This window comes from Elgaria multicarinata, chromosome 21, assembly GCF_023053635.1.
Source record: "Elgaria multicarinata webbii isolate HBS135686 ecotype San Diego chromosome 21, rElgMul1.1.pri, whole genome shotgun sequence".
Classification (NCBI taxonomy): Eukaryota; Metazoa; Chordata; class Lepidosauria; order Squamata; family Anguidae; genus Elgaria; species Elgaria multicarinata.
Genome location: NC_086191.1, coordinates 4,538,071 through 4,560,285, shown reverse-complemented (window position 1 = coordinate 4,560,285; position 22,215 = coordinate 4,538,071). Strand labels below are relative to the sequence as shown.

General features: G+C 51.0%; 1 protein-coding gene across 1 annotated transcript in view; it reads right to left on the bottom strand.

Annotated features, from left to right (window-relative positions):
• LOC134411979 (unconventional myosin-Ie-like) overlaps positions 1-22,215 on the bottom strand; it is a 48,609-nt gene that overhangs the window by 9,204 nt on the left and 17,190 nt on the right. Inside the window, exons 3-19 of the mRNA XM_063145714.1 lie at positions 21,517-21,606; positions 17,744-17,838; positions 15,932-16,019; positions 15,546-15,635; positions 15,126-15,257; positions 13,278-13,412; positions 12,463-12,595; positions 10,778-10,974; positions 9,093-9,173; positions 7,330-7,416; positions 6,219-6,305; positions 5,774-5,941; positions 4,465-4,550; positions 4,018-4,099; positions 2,854-2,960; positions 1,282-1,380; positions 399-543 (exon numbers count right to left, since the gene is read on the bottom strand). Of these exons, the coding sequence (XP_063001784.1) occupies positions 399-543; positions 1,282-1,380; positions 2,854-2,960; positions 4,018-4,099; positions 4,465-4,550; positions 5,774-5,941; positions 6,219-6,305; positions 7,330-7,416; positions 9,093-9,173; positions 10,778-10,974; positions 12,463-12,595; positions 13,278-13,412; positions 15,126-15,257; positions 15,546-15,635; positions 15,932-16,019; positions 17,744-17,838; positions 21,517-21,606 (1,902 nt within the window). The remainder of the gene's footprint in view (positions 1-398; positions 544-1,281; positions 1,381-2,853; positions 2,961-4,017; positions 4,100-4,464; positions 4,551-5,773; positions 5,942-6,218; positions 6,306-7,329; positions 7,417-9,092; positions 9,174-10,777; positions 10,975-12,462; positions 12,596-13,277; positions 13,413-15,125; positions 15,258-15,545; positions 15,636-15,931; positions 16,020-17,743; positions 17,839-21,516; positions 21,607-22,215) is intronic.

Here is a 22,215-nt window from a genome sequence, read left to right as displayed (position 1 = left end):
CAACTGGCTTTCTGGCAGAACCGCCATGGTTTAAGGTGTCTTCTGAATGGGGCCGTGGTTTAAGGAGGCATATGCGGCCGGGGGGGCATTTCCCTACCTCCAGTCTCTCTCTCTGCGTGAGCACCGTTTTTAAAAATAATAATAGAATGAGCTCCAGTTCAGAGCAGGCAAGGGACAAGTTAACTTTTTAGTGCGGCTGTGAAAATGTTTAAAGCTAGGCCTTGCCACGATTTGAGTCAGCCACCCTGCCCTACCTTAATTCATGAGTTTAGGTAGAGAGATGGAAGGAATGTTGAGAGAGAGAGAGAGAAAAGGAAGGAAGACTGGGGAACTCCTTTTGCCGACTTCCACAGTGCCCCCAATTTACTCCCAAGGAGCCCCTGCTCTCTGGCACTCACCGATTCGGGGGCTTTGATGAAGACCTTCGTCCGGCCCAGCTGGTACTGGTCAGGGTCCATGTTGACGGATTTCATCAGGTGCACCACGCCCTGCTTCTCATCCCCACGCCAAGAGGGCCACGTCTCTGGGGTCAGGATGGCGTACCTGGGTAGGCGCGCGGGGGCAAAGGGGAGAGAATCGGGCTGGGCTTGGAAGCTCTCAGGGCGTTTGGAGCTGGCTCCTCCTCTGCGGCTCTTAGCGGGTGACAATGGCCCACGCGAAGGAAAGCTTACGCCGGGGTTTGCGCAAAGCAGGCTAGTTTCCCTCCGGTCAGTTGGTGAGGTCTTAAGAACATACGAAGAGCCCTGATGCTGGATCAGACCAAGGGTCCATCTAGTGCTCTGAGCACACAGTGGCCAACCAGCCGTCGGCCAGGGACCGACAAAGCAGGACATGGTGCAACAGCACCCTCCCGCCCATGTTCCCCAGCAACTGGTCCACACAGGCTTACTGCCTTGAACACTGGCTAGTAGCCCTTGATAGCCTTCTCCTCCAGAAATTTATCCAACCCCCTTTGAAAGCCATCCCAATGGGTGGCCCTCACTAATTCCATAGCTTAACTCTGCGCTTGTGAAGAAGTCCTTTTATCTGTCCTGAATCTCCCACCAATCAGTTCCATGGGATGACCTCGGGTTCTAGTATTATGGGAGAGGGAGAAAAATGTCTCTCTGTCCACCTTCTCCCCACCAGGCATGATTTGGTCCACCTCTATCCTGTCTCCCCTCAGCCTCCTTTTTTCCAAGCTGAACCATCCCAGAGATGCTCCATCCCCTGGGTCATTTGAATTGCTCTTCTCTGCACTCAGGAAGGATGCTTAGACCTAGGACCACAGTGGTTCTTTACCTGTGGAGGAATTTCTGGAAGACCCGCCGATAAGCGTAGCCGGCTCTCCGCACCCGGATGTTCTCCCGGAGGCCCAGGTATTCCACTTGGTGCTTCACCCTGGGAGACAGCCAGAAATTGAGGGGGGTACAAGAGCAAGCAACGCCATGCCCCCCCCCAGTGAACTCTTCGCGTCCCTCCCATCACAGGTCCACCTGGAGATTGGGGGACTCAGGAGGAAGAGGACTTGGGTGGAAACCCCTCCAATTTTATACGGCAGGGAGGGGGAACAGGACGGGGCCACACCCCCAAACGGCCTGTCATCGAAACGCAAGAGGAAGTCAGGTCAAGGTGAGACCACGCAGATATCTGTGGGAAGGCCATGATCCACCGCCCCTCGCCTGTCCTCTGTCCCACCCCCCTCCAGCATCTGCTGTTCAAAGACAGACTGCGCCCGGACATGGAGGTTCCACTGAGCTATTGTAACAAGCGCAGTCGTAAAAGGGGCCCCCGGTTTCCGCTGGAAGGAGCTGCTCCTTTAGAGGAGAGGGAAGCCCTGCTGGATCAGAGCGAGGGTCCACCCAGTGTCCTGCTTCCAGCAGGGGACAGCCAGGGGCTTCATAAGCCAGGTATGAAAGCAAGATCCCTCCTTTGTCGTTTATCTCGGCACCTCATATACGGCCTCTCTCTCTCTCTCTCTCTCTCTCTCTCTCAAAAGCAATTATTATTAATAGATCTCTCCCTGACCACCGCTCCACGGATTTGCCCAGTCCTCCTCCGAAACATCTAAGCTGACAGTGATTTTTCTCTTCCTGCTATCCTTCCCCAACCCGGTGCCCTCCACATGTGCCAGCTGGGGATGATGGGAGTGGCATTCCAACACATCTCGAGGTGGGGGACGGAGGGCCTGCTCTCTGCCGTAAAGGTACCCGTGTTACAAAAATAAATAAATAAAGCATTTCCTCTCTCCGCTTCTCACTTCTCGATGGGCAAAACGGATTTGGCCCAGGCAGTGTCTAGTTGCCGACCTCCCTCACAACACTATAACCAACCTGGAACATAAGAACCCAAGAAGAGCCCTGATGCTAGATCACACCAAGGGTCCGTCTAGTCCAGCACTCGGTTCACACAGGGGCCAGTCAGCTGTTGACCAGGGACCCACAAGCAGGACGTGGTGCAACAGCACCCTCCCGCCCATGTTCCCCAGCAGCTGGTGCACGCAGGCTTATTGCCTCAAATGCCAGGTGCGTGAGACTACAATTCCCATCCGTTTGGAGTATCCCAGTTTGGGAAAGGTGGCTATAAATCCTCAAAAACGAACTCTTTCAGTCCACCCAGTGGCCAACCACACGTTTTGGCTTGCAAGGCCCATTCGCACTAGCCAACAGTGAGGGATCATGGGAGTTGTAGGCCAAACACGCGGAAGGCCGCCATTGGCAGGAGAAGAAACGGCAGGGAAATTAATCCCCGCGACCTGTTTCTGTCGCTATCGCAAGGCCTTCCTTGAGAATCCAGCAGTGCCGTCTCCGACAGAAGCCCCCCAGCTCCACCCCACCCCCACCCCCCAGGGCGCGGCGCTCCCCGGTCCCAAACCTGCTCTCCTCCCAATCCCGGGGGCGCTTGGTTTCGTTGGGCTTGATGCATCGGATGTAGTGCGGGGTGCATTTCATCAGCGTGTCGACCAGGTTGTTGGCTTGTTTCTTTTTGTAGGGGGAAAGAAAGGGAAGAGACACGTTGTGCTTATTTTCATTTCGTTCACAGAATCATAGAATGGTGGAGACGGGAGGGACCCCAAGGATCACCTAGTCCAACCCTCTGCAATGTGTAGGAAAAACGGTTCAACCACCCCTGAGAGGCGGCCGTCCAGCCTCTTCTTAAAACCCTCCAGAGCTGGAGAACCCACAACCTCACCGTTGCACAGATCTTACCGTCAGGAAGTGTTTCCTTATATTTAATTGAAAGCTAGGTAGCTGGAACCTGTACCCATCATTTCAGGTCCTAATTTCTATGGCCATGGAAAATAGTTCCGGACCATCTTTCCTGTGGCAAACTTTGATGTCCCTGAACACTGCTCACGCGTCTCCCCTCAGCCTCCTTTTCTCCAGACTGAACATCCCAAGCTCGTCCTTCTGCCTGTCCTCAAATCCCTCTTCGTTGCCCTCCTCTGAACCTGTCCTGAACCTGTCCACGTCCTCCTGGAAACGGGATGCCCAGAGTCGTACACAAGATGCCAGGTGTGGCCTCACTCGGGCCAAGCAGAGAGGAAGACGGACTTCACGCGTCTTGGATACAATGCTGCTTCTAACGCAGCCCAGAACAGTTAAAGCTGCAAGAGCCTTGCCCTCTTTTGGATCTGGCCACTAGGGCAGGGCTCCTGCGGCTTAAAACTGTCAAGATGAAGAGGGAATTACACCAAGTGCTGCATGCGTACAGACGAACCCCTGCTGAAATTCCCCTTTTCTATGCAACTGTTAAAGACACAGGAGCCCGGTCCTCCTTTTCATGGGGTCACCCTAATTAAAATGTATCGCCAGGAGGTGTTAGAAATGAATGCCCCGTGTCAGCTAGTCCTATCCGTGTCTCTGGGTTGCAATCGCAAATATATGCAAATATATGCAAAGAGCAGAAGATGGATTTTCTGGCTGGTAACACTGGAAGGGGTCTGCATTTCTTTAAGAAAAGAATGTGGCCCTTTGCGGACAGAGAAACCCACAGCACCCCTCCTTCCCTGTTCCCACCGGCTTCGCCCAGCCGTACCTTGATCTTGCTGCCAGCTGTGGTCGGACGCCCTTTCTTCTCTGCGTTGAGGCTTTCGGGGAAGAGGTCACGGATGAAAGGGCTTTAACAGCAAGAGAAGCAACATTAGGGTTCCCCTGCACTGAGAAGCATTTGGGTCGCAACAACACACAAAGAATATTTCAGACCTTCGCCTGATGAGGCTGGGAAAGTCCGTCCCGAATGTTCCCATTTTACAGACGGGGAAAGTTGAGGCACAGACCCGCCCAGGGCCACGTGACTGAGGTGGGATTTGAACCCGCCCCTTCCCGGTGTGCAAGAACAAAACCCTGTTCTTGAGGATCAGACAGCAGCCAAAGAGGAAACGAAACGAACGAATTTAAGGATGAGGTGGAGATGGGGGATGGAGGACGATGCTGGTTTGGGAAGGGGGGGACACCAGCAGTCTCTAAGCAGACCCCCACTCACATCTCACTGCTCTGCATCAGCTCAATGAGGTCAGTAAAAAGGACGTCACGGTTGCGTTCGCAGAAGCCCTCCACGTCGTAAGAAACCTGCGAAATCAGAAGGAAGGCTACTCAGGCTGTTGGGGTCATAGAACCATAGAACAGAAGAGTCGGAGGGGTCCTCTAAGGCCATCCAGTCCAACCCCCCTGCTCAGTGCAGGAATCTGCCTTAAAGCATCCCTGACAGATGGGTGCCTCTTGAACGCCACTAGTGCTGGAGAACCCACCACCTCCCTAGGTGGTAGTCTAGGTGCGAGGTGCGGAACCCCTTGCCCAGAAGACATCGTGAAACTATGGAAGTTGCTACCATTTGGGGCACCGATTTGGATGGCTTTAAAAGGGGGTTGGATAAATTCCCAGAGGAGAAGGCTATCAACGGCTCCTAGCCCACGGTGGCTCTGTGCTACCTCCAGTATCCGAGGCAGTAAGCCTGTGTGCACCAGTTGCTGGGGAAAATGGGCAGGAGGGTGCTGTGGCACCTATGTCCTGCTCATGAGTTTTCCAGCAGCTGGTCGGCCACTGTGTGAACAGAATTCTGGACTAGATGGACCCTTGGTCTGATCCAGCAGGCCTCTTCTGAAGTCCTAACATCCCTGGCACTCCCAACACCACAATTTCCCCGGCTCCCTCCCTCTTCTTTCTGGCTTCCTTTCAAAAGATATACAGCCACCCCCTTGAAAGGTCATAGAATCATAGGATAGTAGAGCTGGAAGGGGGCCCTAAGGCCATCAAGTCCAACCCCCTGCTCAATGCAGGTATCAATGCATTCTTGATCCTCCCAGAGTGCAGGACACGGAATAATGGGCTCAAGTTAAAGGAAGCCAGATTCCGGCTGGACATCAGGAAAAACTTCCTGACTGCTATAGCGGTACAACAATGGAATCAGTTCCCTAGGGAGGTTGTGGGCTCTCCCACACTAGAGGCCTTCAAGAGGCAGCTGGATAGCCATCCGTCAGGGATGGTTTAGGGTGGATTCCTGCATTGAGCAGGGGGTTGGACTCGATGGCCTTGTAGGCCCCTTCCAACTCTTCTATTCTATGATTCTATGTACAACTCCCAGCATCCCCCAACCTGGTTCCCTCCAGATGGGTTGGGACTACAACTCCCAGCATCCCCAACCTGGTTCCCTCTAGATGGATTGGGACTACAAATCCCAGCATCCCCCAACCTGGTTCCAACCCATCTGTAGGGAACCAGGTTGAGGAAGACTGGTCCACATGGATGCTTGGGTCTGCTCTTTTTTCCTTCTCTTTCCCTTTCGGGGACCTTACCTTGCCGGCGTAATGATGGATGATGAAGCCTTTATTCCAGCTGTTGAAGTGGGGGTGGACGCCGAGCGCTGTCTGAAGTTTCTGCAGCAGGGTGTGGTCAGCCCCTTCGCCCTTGGCGTGCATGGTGGCGCACACATCATCCAAGATGCTCATGAGCCCTGGAGGATTCTGGGGGGAAGAGGGGGGAAAAGCAGATTTTAAACTGGTTTGGAAGTCCGTCCCCCCCCCCCCCCGAAGCCCTGACAACTGCTGTTTTGGGGGAGCGGTCTTTGCCTCGCCCCAAGAAACCGTGAGCGTTGTCGTTCTCTCTGTGTTCAGCAGAGGGCGCTAAAGATCTCAGAGAAGGGCTACGGAGCTACTAAACTACAACTCCCAGAATTCTGTCAGGGAAGCTACGGGAGTTAAAAGCCATGTAAAACTTCGACAGCGCAGCCCTTTCACTCACCACTTTGTTCTCAATGAGGTCGCACACCACTTTGTTGTTGAAGTAGTCAATGGGATTCCACCGGATGCCCTCTTGGACATATTCTTCCTGCAGATGGGAATGGAATGAGAGGGAGCCGGGGACACAGAAGGGAAAAGCGGGAGAGGGAAACCCAAGGAATAAATAACAGAAAGAGAAAGCTATGCTTTAAGGCGGATTCCTGCATTGAGCAGGGGGTTGGACTCGATGGCCTTGTAGGCCCCTTCCAACTCTGCTATTCTATGATTCTATGATTTCATCTAAGCCCTAAACTCGTTTGCTGGCCGTAGGCAAAACGCTCTCTGTGTGTCAACTGTGTTTCTGACATCACGGGCACTAGCCAACAGGCACTGTGTATAGACAGATTTTCCTCATTCCAGCCCCGCTGCATTGAAAATCTGCACCTAGGGAAGACTGCAATATCAGAAGAAATGCGCTAGATAAAAACTGCTGTCTTCCTTTTCTGTTTCAAAACGAATATTTACAAAACTGCTTGTCCAACTGCAGTGCGGTTTGCAGGTGCTCCTAAGGTAACTATCAGCATTCACTAGTCTGTCTCCGAATTTACAGGCATCACAACGATCGCCACCATTTGGAAACGCCCTGTGGCAAATCTAGCAATGATTTGTGCATTTACTAGCTGTTGTTCCACACTGAAAAATAGAAAAGAAAAGAAAACCGTATTCACAGCAATTCTTCTGAGCTGATCCCACCAATTCAGGAGATACCACAGCCGTGACTTCTTACTACGAGATTAATCTGCCCAGAGCTTTGTAAAGTTAAATCCATCCAGAGCTCTGGGGCGGTGGAAAATGTAACACCCTTTAAACGCCTCCCGAAAACACGTCTTTTCACGCAAGCTTTCCCTGGGCTATAACTGCTGCTGGGGTTATTTGGGTTTCACGTGGTATTTTTTAAACTTGTAAAGCTTGATCAAACAGATTTTATCTGATTTCATCTGTTCGTTTTTATGGTTTTAATGGTGACTTGCCCAGAGCAGGATAAAAATGTAATAAAATAAATAAAGCGTTTTCTGTTGCTTGCAAGGCCGCCCAAATGGGCAACCTGTTTACAAACCCGCCCCGTCGCTTACCTGTTCGGCCTTCAGCGTCAGCTCAATGAAGATTTGCTGAAGCTTCTCGTTCACGAAGTTGATGCAGAACTGTTCGAACCCGTTCTTCTGCAGGGAAAAAAGGGAGAAGGGAGAAATCACACGGGTGCGGCGGGACCCCGGAGCAGCAGCGGGGATGCTCTGAGCTTTGAACCTTTCCTCCCACTGTTCAACAAAACTCGGGAGACCTTTCAGCCTCCGAGCCTGCTTTCAGTTCTGAGATTCAGCCCCGCAACCTGGGAAACAATAATGGGGTCTCTGAGCGTGCGCAAAGTGCTATTCCCTCGACAAAGAAGAGATTCCAGGTTGGACCACAGAACCTGCTTATATTGAAACGCCGCTGGGATGAGTCGATTAACCGGTCGACAGACTTTGAAAGACGCGGTTCCTTATTTTCAACAGGAAATATTTTAAAAATCTATTGCGGCAGGCTTTTTGTTATAAGAGGCCCTTCCTCCTCCTTGCTCAGATAGGAAGAGATGCCTCTTCTGGGTCCACCTGAGAAGAGGCATTCCTCCTTTCTCTTCTGAGATGACATTCTCGAAAATCAAAGAGAGAAAAGGCTTTGGTCCTCAGAACTATCCTTGCGTTCATATGCGGAGGTGGAGCCAGAGGAAGGAGGCGTGGAACTCAGGAGGGCAGGATTGTGACCCCAGGAAGGCTGCATTAAGCTTGTGGCATCAGATTCAACCCTCATCATATGCAAACAGCTGCAGATTTGACCAATTCTTGGGGGTTCTCCTAGAACCATCTCTGTCCCTTGAGGCCCAGGTGGCCTCGGTGGCACGGAGTGCTTTCTACCAACTCCGGTTGGTGGCCCAGCTATGCCCCTATCTGGACAGGGATAACCTAGCTTCAGTCGTCCATGCTCTGGTAACCTCCAAATTAGATTACTGCAATGCCCTCTACATGGGGCAGCCTTCGAAGACGGTCCGGAAGCTGCAGCTTGTGCAAAATGCGGCGGCCAGATTGATAGCTGGAACAGGGAGGTTTGAGCATACAGCATCGATTCTGGCCCGCTCGCATGGGCTGTCTGTACGTTTCCGAGCCCAATCCAAGGTGTTGGTTTTAACCTATAAAGCCTTACACGGCTTGGGACCGCAATACCTGATGGAACGCCTCTCCCGACATGAACCTACCCTGTACACTGCGCTCAACATCTAAGGTCCTCCTCTGAGTGTCTACTCCGAGGGAACCTCAGAAGATGGGAACAAAGGAGAGGACCTTCTCAGTGGTGGCCCCCCGACTGTGGAATGATCTCCCCGATGAGGCTCGCCTGGCGCCGACACTGTTATCTTTCAGGCACCAGGTCAAGACTTTCCTCGTCTCCCAGGCATTTAACAGCATTTAACAACGCTAACTTTGTTTTTCAACGGTCCCCAGAACTGTTGTTTTTAAATGAATACTGTTGTTTTTATACTGTTGCTTTTTATGTTTTTAAATTTTGTATACTTTTAATGTTTACTGTTTTTAACTTTTGTAAACTTCCCAGAGAGCTTCGGCTATGGGGCGGTATATAAATGTAATAAATACATTAAACTGATTAACTGAAGGCTTCTCTAACTGAATGACAGCCCATAGAACTCTGCCCCGGATGGAGCTTTTCCACGTACACCGATGTCAAGGTCAGACAAGGAAGACGGAGAGGCGCTGGAGGAGAAAAATATATTTATCGGTGCAGTTCGCCAAGCGAGGCCCACGGAAATGAGTAGTGGGTGCGCCACGCAGGTCCTTGGGAGACTTACCTGGAAGATCTCAAAGCCGTAGATGTCCAGAACGCCGATGCTGAATTCCTGATGGTCTTTTTGTATGGCTTTGTTCACAGCCTGGGAATGCAAGGATAAGAGGAAGGGAGTAACCAAAGGAGAGAAAAGAAAAAAATAAAGAGAGGAAGAAATATAAAGGGAAAGGATCTCATGAAATGGTTTTGTCGAATGCGTTCACGGTTGGTGACACGAAAATAAAGCAGAATTTGGAATGAAAGGATGTTTTATATATATAGCTAACATCTTTATCACCGATCAACCGCTTGCATAAACATACTCAGTTTTTGTCCTTTTATTTATAAGCCGGTTGTTTGGGCGAGGGGTTGGAGAATTAGGATGTTAATTGTCGCAAGAAACTGTAGCATGTCGTAACTCTCAGCCCAACCACAGCCAGCTGTTAGGGAAGCCCCAAAGGACAGAAGAAGAAGAAGAAGAAGAAGAAGAAGAAGAAGAAGAAGAAGAAGAAGAAGAAGAAGAAGAAGAAGAAAGGGGAGGGGAGGGGGGGAGGCTCCCTGCAGACAGAAAGCTCATACGTGAAATGTTCTAACTCCTTGTTGTGCTTGTTTTCTGCTTGCAAGGAATGTTTATTGTTGCTGTTGAGTTTTTAAAATTATTGCAAGGAGGCCTTCAAAAACGGAATTTCCCACTTGCTGCTGAAGCAAGATAGTCCATTCCACCACAGGAAGATACTGGCCCTGTTCAGAAGACACCTTAAACCACGGCTTTAACCATGGTGAATAAAGCGAAAGGGCTTATTCACTGTGGTTAAAGCCATGGTTTAAGGTGTCTTCTGAATGGGGTCATTGTAGAGCTGGAAAAGGTGCAGAAAAGGGCAACTCAAATGATTAAGGGTCTGGAGCATCTCTCCTATGAGGAAAGGTTACAACAGCTGGGGCTGTTTAGCTTGGAGAAAAGGAGGCTAAGAAGAGACATGATAGAGGTGGACAGAATTATGCCTGGTGTGGAGAAGGTGGACAGGGAGACATTTTTCTCCCTCTCCCAAAATACCAGAACCCAACGGGCTCATATCCCATGAAGCTGGGTGGTGGGAGATTCAGGACAGATCAAAGGAAGGACTTCTTCACGCAGCGCAGAGTTAAACTCTGGAACTCACTACCACAAGATGTAGTGATGGCCACCCATTTGGATGGCTTGAAAAGGGGGTTGGATAATTCCTGGAGGAGGAGGCGATCCATGGCTACTAGCCCTGATGGCTGTGTGCTCCCTCCAGTATCTGAGGCAGTAAGCCTGTGTGCACCAGTTGCTCGGGAACATGGGTGGGAGGGTGCTGTTGCACCATGTCCTGCCTGTGGGTTCCCAGTTGACATCTGCCTAGCCACTGTGTGAACAGAGTGGTGGCCTAGACGGACCCTCGGTCTGATCCGGCAGGGCTCTTCCACCACCACTTCCTTCTGTGGCACGTGCAGAGCTCACTAAACGACACACATGCGGAGTGGACCCAGGTGACGCTTTGGCCAGGAGGTTCCCCACAGCCTGGCCTCCCCGATGCATGAAAAACATATTTCTTACCACCGGGCAAAGAGGTACATAGACAACTGAGATCGCCCCAGGAGAATTTGGCTGCCTGCCCGGCCTACGCCCTCGTCGCAAGGTAACACACCCGTCCCCTCCCTCCCCTGCGGCCGGCCCAGCGCGACACTCACGTCCACCAGGTAGTCAAAGAGGCGGGTGTAGAGGGCCTTGGCGAGGGCGTCGCGGGTGAAGCTAGCCTGCTCCACGTTCAGCGTCACGTCGATGACCTCTTGCCGGCCGCCCCACTTGCTGTCCATCTTGCGGCTGGTCAGTTTCTCCCTGAGGCGCTGCTGGTCGATGGCCAGGAGGTAGGACGGGAATGCCAGGACTGCAGCGGGGGAAAGGAGCCGTCGGCAACGCTGTCCCTTTAGCCGGCTGCCGGGCTCAGCTCGGAGCCTTTCGCTTTTTGCTGGGCCGAGACGGTGCAGGGTGGTGTGCGCCGGGTCCGAGTTGCAGCCAGCCAGCCAGGCATGCCCTTTTCCAAGAGCTTCCATTCCGCCTCTTCCCACCCTGTTTTCCACACACCCCTCACCCAATCGCCGGTCTGGGTGCCCTGAGCACGCTCAATTTTCATTGGCTGGTTTTGGGGTCCCCCGCCCACACACACACACACACACACACACACACTATATTATTTTTGTACTTCCCCAAACCTCAGGGCTTCGCCAAGGCTGCTGGTACCTCCTTGTTGCCAGTGGGTGGTGCCATTTTGGCTGCAAATGCATTGGCACTCATTCCCAAACATCGAAACTGACGGGACACTCTTTAACGTTTAATAGACTGGTTACCTTCATCCTATTTATTTATTGAAGGATGTGTTTTATTATTAGTTGCCCTGGGCATTTGACATGGAAAGGAGAGTATAAATATTTTTAAAAAATTGTCGGCGTCATCACAGCGGAGGGGGTGATGCTATGGGTCTACCTTACAGGGTGGTTGTAACGCTTACTGAGATAAATGACGCCTACAGCACCTTACATCATTTATCTCAGTAATCCTTACAACAACCCAGTAAGGTAGACTTGCTATGCTAGAGATTGTGTCTAACCCCAAAAAGAAAAAGAAAAAGGTAACACTGCAAAAGTGATGGACTAGGAGTCGGGAGAGCCGGGTTCGAGTCCCTATTTGATCATGGCAGCTCACTGGTTAACTCTGGGCCTGCCACAGACTCTCAGCCCAGCCTACCTCACAGGGTTGTTGTTGTGAGGATAAAACGGAGAGAAGGAGGAGAACCGCGTAAAGGTTCTTTGGAAGAAAAAATGTATTGGGATACAAATGAATAAAAACACGCCGGGATTCAAATCTCCTTGGAAAGAAAATAATACAAAAGACCTCCCTCTAGGTAATAATAATAATAATAATAATAATAATAATAATAATAATAATAATAATAATTCACATTGAATAATAAATTAAATAACCTCTCAGTTTGCACCGTTCAGTAACAGACCCATGGCACCTGAGGGAAAGGCGGTCAAGGATCTGGAAACTTTCCCCTTTTAAGTCAGAGGAGTCAGGGGCAGCAGTGTGCTCTGCACATGGTCAGAAGCACTGTGTCCTTCAAGGGCTTGATCTTTCAGTGTTAAGCGTCGGCCACATGGAGGCGCGCCTAAAGGAAAACGCCGCCGTGCACACAAACGCGGCAGGGAGAACGCCACGCCTGACACCTTTGCCACGTGAGAAATGGGCGTGACCGCCTAGCATTGGTCGGGATCCCACCGCCCACCCCTGCCCCAATTTTCTCCGCATCTGGTTTGGAGACATCACACGCTTCCCAATCACAACGCACCTCCCCCGTCCGCACCACTATACTCACAGTCCTCACTTTCCACCACGGCATAGTTGCCCGACTCCCGGAAAGTAATGTTGCCTAAGTGTAGAATTCCGGCCACGATTTGCAGCACCAGGGCCTGCTCCTCTCCTGAGAGACCCACCACCTCCATGGCTGCCTGGAGAAGGAGGAGGAGGGAGAGTGGAAACAGAGTGCAGGACACGGAATCATGGGCTCAAGTTACAGGAAGCCGGATTCCGGCTGCACATCAGGAAAAACGTCCTGACTATTCGAGCAGCATGACAAAACATCAGGATAAACTTCCTGACTGTTAGAGCAGTACGACAATGGAAACCGTGACCTAGGGAGGCGGTGGGCTCTCCCACCTTAGAGGCCTTCAAGAGGCAACTGGACAGCCATCTGCCAGGGATGCTTGAAGGTGGATTCCTGCATTGAGCTGGGGGTTGGACTGGATGGCCTTAGAGACCCCTTCCAGCTGAACTATTCTATGATTCTATCAAGGAATGCTATTTAACTCCCAAACTTGCATTTACAGCATGCAGCACTTCAGAGGTCACTTCTGACATTGGAAGCAGTAATTAACTCTTCTCCACCGCATTTCCAAATCTACACTGTGTCTAAACGGCTCCTTGAGAAGTTTGAATTGGACACTCAAACGACCAGAATAGCACCTAGAAAGACCTACACATACGAACAGCGAAAGACTGACACATCCCCCCCACCATGGCTTCAATATTTCCGGAAATTTTGCATCTCTACCCTTGAGCGATCCAACAAAGAGGTGCCGGGGCTCACCCTCCCCCCCCCCCCAAGCTCTTGCTGAAGCCACGGTTCTGTACCAAAGTCTCCTGGAATTCCTGATGGTCATTCATGTCGTCCACCTTGTAGGCCGCCGACTGGTTGAGGTAGTAGTAATAATCTGGAGTCGTGATGCCCAGTTCCTCCCGCTGCTCCGGGCTGGCTCCTTCCAGCAGCTGTTGAGAAGCCGGGCCAGGCAAGAAAAGGAGACCATTCGTAACAATCGTACGTTCCAGTATGGATACAGCACACTCAGAACTCAAAAACACCTTTCCTGCATTCGCTCAGGAACCCTTACAACAGCCTTCCTCAACCTGGGGCGCTCCAGATGTGTTGGACTGCATCTCCCAGAATGCCCCAGCCAGCTGGCTGGGGCATTCTGGGAGTTGTAGTCCAACACATCTGGAGCGCCCCAGGTTGAGCAAGGCTGCCTTACAACAACCCTGCAAGGTAGGCGTTAGCGCTGCGCGGAAAATCCCCCCACGTTTCACACACACACACACACACCCCTCGTTCAATTCGATAGAAAAGACATTGTTTTCGAAAAGAAATTCAGTAGCGAAGACGATTTCGGAGAAATAAGGATGGGTTGGGTTTGTATTTTTTTGCGTTGGCCTTGCTCACGAGGTGGCAGAAGAGCGTGCCCGAGCGTGCTGCCTTTCACTGCAAGTAAATCTCTCCGGCAACCTGTAGCCTCCTTGGCTACCCACACTTCAATTAAAGCCCAGGGGAAGGCATCGTAAGAATTCCTCCCTTAGGGCTTTTTCAAGTTAAAAAGCGTGGGCCGCCAGGGAGGCTGCAAAGCAACAGACAGATGTGGAACAGAAAGGGGGGGGGAATTCACATTATCCTTGCCACCTCAACATTATTCGGTTAGAGCCAGTGTGGTGTAGTGGCTAGAGCGTTGGACTGGGAGTCGGGAGATCCGGGTTCTAGTCCCCACTCAGCCGTGGAAACCCACTGGGTGACTTTGGGCCAGTCGCAGACCCTCAGCCCAGCCCACCTCACAGGGTTGTTGTTGTGAGGATAAAATGGAGAGGAGGATTATGTCCACCACCTTGGGTTTCTTAAGAGGAAAAAAGGTAGAATATAAATGCAATCTATCTATCTATCTATATAAAACGCTTAGGAATGTTTCCGTACAGGCTTCAGCTGATACAGGTTGCTAAGCAACAGTAACAACGTGTAATGTCAGCTGATACAGGCTGCTAAGACCCTCACCAGACTCCTCCGGGCTTTCCAAGGTAATCCTTCCTTCCTTTCTGCCTCTTCGCTCCCCCCGGCCATAAAGGGGGCAGCGCCACAGTCCGGAGCATGAGCCAGGCACGGCCAGGGCGAGCCCCGGCCTAATCTCATGGGAGCTGGGCGGCCGGCCCAAGGCTGACAGGAACCCTGGGGAGAGGGGGACACCTGCCCCCCTCCCCCCACCCTCCTTGCCCCCCCCAGGTCTACCAGACGGCACTGTATTGGCGGCCTCCAAGCAGCCCGCGCCCCCGCGATGGTATTTAATTAATAAACTTTAAGATATGCTGCAACGGCGTATGTTACGCCGGGTACAGCTAGAAATAAATAAATAAATAAATAAATAAGACCCCCAAAAGAAATAGTAAAGCATCGTGAAAGAAGAAAAAGCTACGCTACGGTCCCTCTGCCAATGGTGAGCCCTACCTGTGAAAAACTGCGGAGAAGGTCTCCTCTCTCTGGAGAAATTTGGTGAAGTTGTTCCCCCCAGCCCTGATATTTGGAGTTGCAGTCCAAATACCTAGCAGGTAGCGGGGTTGCCTACACCTGCACAAAGGGCTGTCAGTCTTAGAAGACCTTTGACGTCCCCCGTGGCATGCCAAGACCTTCGTGGCAGGGTCCGTGCTCTGACGCTTTAACAGGCTCACCTGGTAGTAGATATGGAAGCTCCTCTCTCCTGGATTCTGGTTCACCACGCGGGATTTCTCCAGCAGGAAGTTGGAGATCTTGCCTCCATCCGGTTCCCCGCCGCGGCTGAACTGGATCTCAAAATATTTGCCCTAGCGGCGGATCAGAAGGGGATGCTGTTAGGAGAACCCCCAACGCCTCCCAAACCAATGCAGAATTCAGAAACGCAAAAAAAAAGCAGTTTCCCACGTTTTCGTTTAAAGAGCGTTCCAAGCTTCCAGTCCTTATGGGGCTGGTATGAGGGACGAGACACCACAGGAAAGGTTCCAGGGAGTTCCATCACATCGCTGGAAGGATTTAGGGTCTGAACATCTCCCCGCCGCCTCCCCTGCCCCGATACACACACACATATATCCTGGCTTTGAACGGCCGGCACTCACAAAGCGACTAGAGTTGTTGTTCCGTACGGTTTTGGCATTTCCAAACGCCTCCAGGAGCGGGTTGGACTTCAGGATGATGTCCTTCACATGCTGGGACGAAAACAAGGCTGGCGTTAAACCGGTGCTGCGCCTCTGCCGTCACCGCACGATGCAATTAAGCGCCCCTCTCCATTTGGGGCGCCTCCTCCGCCCCCGAATTCGCACCGGCGTTGCCGAAAGCAAAACACCCTTTCCTCATTTGAAGCCAAAAATGTTCCTCAGCCTGATGCCCTTCAGGCGTGTGGGGACTACACCGCCTGTAATTTCCAGCCAGCAGGGGAATGATGGGGATTGTAGTCCAACACCCCTAGAGGGTGCCAGGTTGGAAAAGGCTGTTTGAACGTTACCTGCACTTTGGGACCGCCGCCGGAGACCTTGGAGACGTAGCTCATGATGTATTTCGCTGCCACCGTCTTGCCAGCTCCGCTTTCCCCGCTAGGAAAGGAAAGAGGGGAAGGAGGGAGAGGGCCTTTTCAGTGGTGGCCCCCCAGTTCTGGAATGATTTCCCCAATGAGGCTCGCATTGTTATCTTTTCGGCTCCAGGTCAAGACTTTTCTCTTCTCCCAGGCATTTAACAGCATATGCGAAAGTTTGTTTTTTAATGGACCACAGAACTGTTGTTGTTTAAATAGATACTGTTGCTTTATACTGTTGTTTTTATATTTTTGGTGGTTTTAAATTTTGTATACTTTTTAAAAAATGTTCACTGTTTTTAACTTTTGTAAACCGCCCAGAGAGCTTCGGCTATGGGGCAGTATATAAATTAAATAAATGAATAAATAAATCCACATAGAATCCATAGGGGGGTCAGGATGGCCTGCGATTCTTGTTGGGGAAATGGGCTCTTGAGTTGCGCCCGTCTGTTTTCATGACGCTGAAGCACGGGAAGAGACTGGGGCACTGAGGCCCACATCAATTTCCTGCATTGAGCAGGGGGTTGGACTCGATGGCCTTATAGGCCCCTTCCAACTCTACTATTCTATGATTCTATGAATTAGCAGGAAGGGGGGGGCGTTGCAATTTACATTGACAACGTTGCTGATCGTTACGGCTGCTTAATGACGGCATTTAGGAACCTTCCCCAACCTGGTGCCCTCCAGATGTGTAGATCTGAACTACTATGTGTTGGGGAAAGATGGCGTTAGAGATACAGGTCATCTCATAAGAATATCAGAAGAGCCCTGTTGGATCAGACCGAGGGTCCGTCTAGTCCAGGACTCTGATCACACAGCGGCCGACCAGCTCAGAGACCCACAAGCAGGACATGAGTGCAACAGCACCCTCCCGCCCATGTTCCCCAGCAACTGGTGTATACAGGCTTACCGCCTCTGATCCTGGAGGCAGCACATAGCCATCAGGGCTAGTAGCCATGGATAGGCTCCTCCTCCAGGAATTTATCCAACCCCCTTTTCAAGCCATCCAAATTTGCGTCCTTCTAGTGGTAGTGAGTTCCATATTTAACTCTGTGCTGTGTGAAGAAGATCCCTCCTGAATCTCCCACCAATCATGGAATGACCCTGGATTCTGTTATTATGGGAGAGGGAGAAAAATGTCTCCTTCTCCACCTTCTCCACACCAGGCATCATTTTGTCCACCTCTATCCTGTCTCCCCTCAGCCTCCTTTTCTCCAAGCTAAACAATCCCAATTAATGTAACCTTCCCTTTTCTGCACTTTTTCCTGTTCTACGATATCTTTCTGTGGTGGAATGGACTGTCTTGCCTCAGCAGCAAGTGTGAAATTCCATTTTTGAAGGCTTCCTTGTAATAATATAAAAACAACAACAATAAACATTGCTTGCAAGTAGAAAACAAGCACGACAAGGAGTTAGAATATTTCTCCCTGATGTGTGAGCTTTCCGGCTGCAGGGAGTTTTTTTTTTCTTTTGTTCACTCAAAAATGGCATCTCGGGCCTGCAGTGTGGCGAGGGGTAGCAAACCCTTCCTCTGGGGCTTCTGCAGTCCTTTTCAGTCATGTTCCTAGCATGGAATTTGACTGCATTACAGCTTCTGCACACTGCTACGTGCCTCTCTTTGACCCGCACACATTAACCAGACCCGCACACATCAACCCACTGGCAGAGAAAACAAGAGAAGTGTACGGAGCGAACCTAAACTCCCTGCCTCAGTTTCCCCGCTCGTCCTCCCGTTCTCGCCTTTACCTGATAATGACGCATTGGTTCTCCCCGTCAATCAGCATGTTGCGGTACATGTTATCGGCCAGCGCATAGATGTGCGGAGGGTTTTCGTACTGCGCCTGCCAAAGGAAGCAAGACCCCCTGTTTAACCTCGTCGCCCAGAGTCATAGAATTAAGAGCGAAAAAGCATTCATGAATCACTTTATTCGTTTGGAACCACAATACACATAAAAATGGTAAAATACAATCACATGTTCAGAGATATGTAAATGCACATATCTAACAGGGTCAGAATCATCCCGCCCCCTTAAAAAAAACCAGCAATTTGGGATTTGGGACGTATTTTCCTTGCAAATTTTGCTACCTCCTTAGGGAGTTATTTGGCGTTCCCAAGTGTGTCTCCGGTGCTGCCCTTAAGTTAGAGGCTGGACTGAATTCTGTAAACTGTCTGGCTTCGCTGCAGATTGGCACTTCCAACAAATCCCCTGGTATCCAAGATCCTGTCAGACCATTTTGAATCTCCCTGGTCAAAGGCCGCGGCAAGCAAAATCAACTCAGCAGGGCTCTCATCGCTGATGTTACTATCAAGGGATCTAGAAAGTGCCAGGTCCATTGTGAAACCGAGGCTGCTCAACACAGATACACAGGACCTTTCAGGTGCTGCTCGGGGTCCATCCTCCCCGCAGTCTTTAGGCTTAATGGTCTCCTTTTGCAAAGACAGGGTGCCCTATCTGTGCAGGTTAACAATTCCCAAATACAGGAGAGCATTCTCACTAGCCAGCCTTAACGTCCTTCCCTCTAAACCGGCCTTCCTCAACTTGGGGCGCTCCAGATGTGTTGGACTACAACTCCCAGAATGCCCCAGCCAGCTCTGCTGGCTGGGGCGTTCTGGGAGATGCAGTCCAACACATCTGGAGCGCCCCAGGTTGAGGAAGGCTGCCTAAACTTTTAGCTGGCAGATACAATAAAATTCCACCGCTCAACACATGCTGTCCCAGTAAAAATACCGAGGTGGAAACTGTATCACAGGTGTTACTGTTCTGTAGATTTTATCAAGGGGCTAGGAAGGATCCCCTGAACCCCATTTTACAATCTTTTCCTGGTCACCCAAATGAATTCCTAACGTCCCTATTACTTCCGAACTCAGACAAGTCACTCACCGAGCCAGTGATTTCTATTCGATCTTCCATGATTACTTGTCTTTTTAATCGCTAAATGTACACTCAGTCCGTTCGTACGTAACTTTTGCTGGAAAGGTCGATGGACTGAAATAACATTGTGTTTGTTTGTTTGATTTTGCTACCTGGGCGGTGGTTAAGAAATACCAGCGCCAGAAAGAAAAGCACATGTCTGAACTGAGGACTCTCTCTGGCAGGCACCGGAAAATGAGAAATCGATGCTTAGGACGGTCACAGAGGGGACATCTTTATAAGGAGTGAGAAACATCCTCAACACCTGGTTTGCACACCTGGCTGCCAACGGGACGGCCACTAGATGGCAGCATCAGAGCAAGACCCGGGCATCCATGTGGGCAGAGTTGGGTAACCTCATTCCCGGCGCTTTTGATTGGACGCCCGGACTCCGGTTACGCCACCCTTGCCCCGTGGTGTCGCCGTGGCCCCGCGGGGGTGGCTCCCCAGGCCTTTTGACTCACCGCTCGGCCACGTCTTCCGCAGAGTCATGGAGCAAAAGGAAGGCATTCCCATGCTTCCTGCCAGGTCTACATCCAAACGACAGGGCAGCCTTTCCCCAACCCAGTGCCATCCAGATGTGTTGGGGACAGCAATGCCCATCATCCCCCTAGCACAGCCATTGGTTCCCATGTCAAAGAACACCAAGGCCTTCAACTATACTTTATTTCAAAGGCAAGGGCTGTAACGCAATCTGACCGCACGTGTCTCACAATGACAGGGTCCAGGTTTAATTTTCTTCTCTGCCCCAGACCTGGGAGAATGACCCCAAGTGAGAGCAGATGATAACAGTCCAATGTGGGATACAGCAGCTTCATGAACAGTAGCTAGAAGATATGGATCCTACCGGCAGCTCAGGCAGGTGATGGACAGTGGTGTGATTTGGTAATTTTAGACCCTGGATTTAATTTTTGTGAACCGCCCAGAGAGCTTCGGCTATTGGGCGGTATAAAAATGTAATAAATAAATAAATAAATAAATAAATAATGGTCTTCCGTGGGGGGTGGGGGTCTTTAAGATTATAGAATCATAGAATAGTAGAGTTGGAAGGGGTCTACAAGGCCATCGAGTCCAACCCCTGCACAATGCAGGAATCCACCTTAAAGCATCCCTGACAGATGGCTGCCCAGCTGCCTCTTGAAGCCCTCCTAGATCATGGGTTCTATTGTCATACCGCTCTAACAGTCAGGGAACTTTTCCTGATGTCCAGCCGGAATCTGGCTTCCTGTCACTTGAGCCCCTTATTCCGTGTCCTGCACTCTGGGATGATCAAGAACTGATCCTGGCCCTCCTCTGAGTGACAACTTTTCAAGTCCTTGAAGAGTGCTATCATGTCTCCCCTCAATCTTCTCTTCTCCAGGCTAAACATGCCCAGTTCTATCAGTCTCTCCTCTTAGGGCTTTGTTTCCAGACCGCTGATCATCCTCATTGTCCTTCCCTGAACCCCCTCTCATTGGGAGATAGTCAAAGCCTCCCCAAACTAACACATGAGGATTTGAAGATGCTTCCTACCAAGTCAGTCCATCGGTCCATCAAGCCCCGGACTTCCTCCACTCCAGAGCCCCAGGCAAGAGAGAGGCTTTGGCCAGCCTTCTTAGCTGTGATCCCTAACCTGGAGTTGCCAAGATGACCTCTACTTCTGACCTAAGAGCTCAGTGGTATGTGCTTATTACTTAGTCATGGTATTTATAAGCCTGCTGTTCACAGCCAAGGCCTCACAAAGCGACGTACAAAGAGGAATGATACCAGGGACAATTGGGTGTACCCTTGCTAAGAGGGAAACTGCTGTGAATTCACATTCAGGAAAAGCTGCAAGTGAAGACAGAAGTGTTGGTGCCTGTATTGAAGGGACTAAGCATTAAATCACCCAGCAGGGAGTTCCATAAGTGTGGGGCCACCACCGAGAAGGGCCCGTCTCTTGTGCCCTTCTCCAGGCTAAACAGTTCTTTCAGTCTCTCCTCATAGGGCTTTATTTCCAGACCCCTGATCATCCTGGTTGCCCTCCTCTGAGAACGCTCCAGCTTGTCTGCATTCTTCTTGAACTGTGGAGCCCAGAACTGGACGCAATACTCTAGATGAGGCCTAACCAGGGCCAAATAGAGAGGAACCAGCACCTCACGCAATTTGGAAGCTATACCATGTTAAAGTATATCACTCCCATTCTGAACTGCACAGCTAACATTTCTCTTCACCTTTCGCTGCCACCCCACACTTTCCAACTATTTCAACGTACCTGATAACCCGTTTGCTAACCCTGATACAATAAAGATGATCGTCTCTGAGCATGTGCAGTTTTGCGTTTTAGACTCACGTAAATCATAGCATCACCATGATTTCACGAATAAAACGGGAGTTTGCCATCATCACCTGTCACTGTCAAGGATGCAGGGCCCTGGATTTTGGCCCATGGTTCAGCCTGAGCTGCACTACTGGTGCAGGATCATCTCCTCCGCAAAGGAAACTCACTCTAGACATGCCCCGGGTTCCTGTATCCCTTTGGGGAAGCGGGAGAAAGACAACTTTTTCCTTAGGTGGAAAAGGAACTCTGCACATACTCAGAGGCATGCTGCATAAATGAAAGAGGTCACGCCCGGCCCCAGCACTTACCGCTCCCTGGTACATATCGATCTCGCGGTCAGTGAAGTACGGCAACTGTTTGAAGGGGTTGACGGAAATCAGGACGGGGCCGATGTAGGTCTTTTCATTTTCCAAGATAAGGATTGAGCAACGAAACGAGGGCAAATAAAATTTTAAATAGCAGTCGAAATCCAGCACCTTTTCCCAAGGGAGATTTCGATTCCAGAAGGTTTTGGAGCCGGGGGCACCAGCTTGGGAGGTATAAAGCAGGTTCAAAGAGCACTGAAGCTGCATCGGGTTAAGAGGCCGTCCGCGCCCCCCGTATATCCGATGGTGGCAGCAGAATTGCGCTGGACCTGTTTATACGACGCAGCTGCGAATTCGCACCCACCATGGCGAAACTGCGCGGAACCCCCTGCCACTGGCTCGCTGCGGCTTTTACATTTAATGCGAGGTCACCACCTCCTTCACGCTGTCTGTTGATGGTGCCCTCGCTGCACCTCAAAGTTGGGGGCATTCCGGGGGCAGATCAAGCCGCACGGAAGGGGCAGGCAGAGGGCAGAAGGCGGGCCCCAAGCTCTCAATGGCCCTTCACCCCACAGCAAAGAATTCGCAGGTTTTCCTCCAAACTGGCGCTGTGAAGCCAACCCCCCAAATGAGCCTTCCTCAACCAAGCACCCACCAGATCTGGACTACAATGCCCATCATTCCTAGCCAACATGGCCTCCA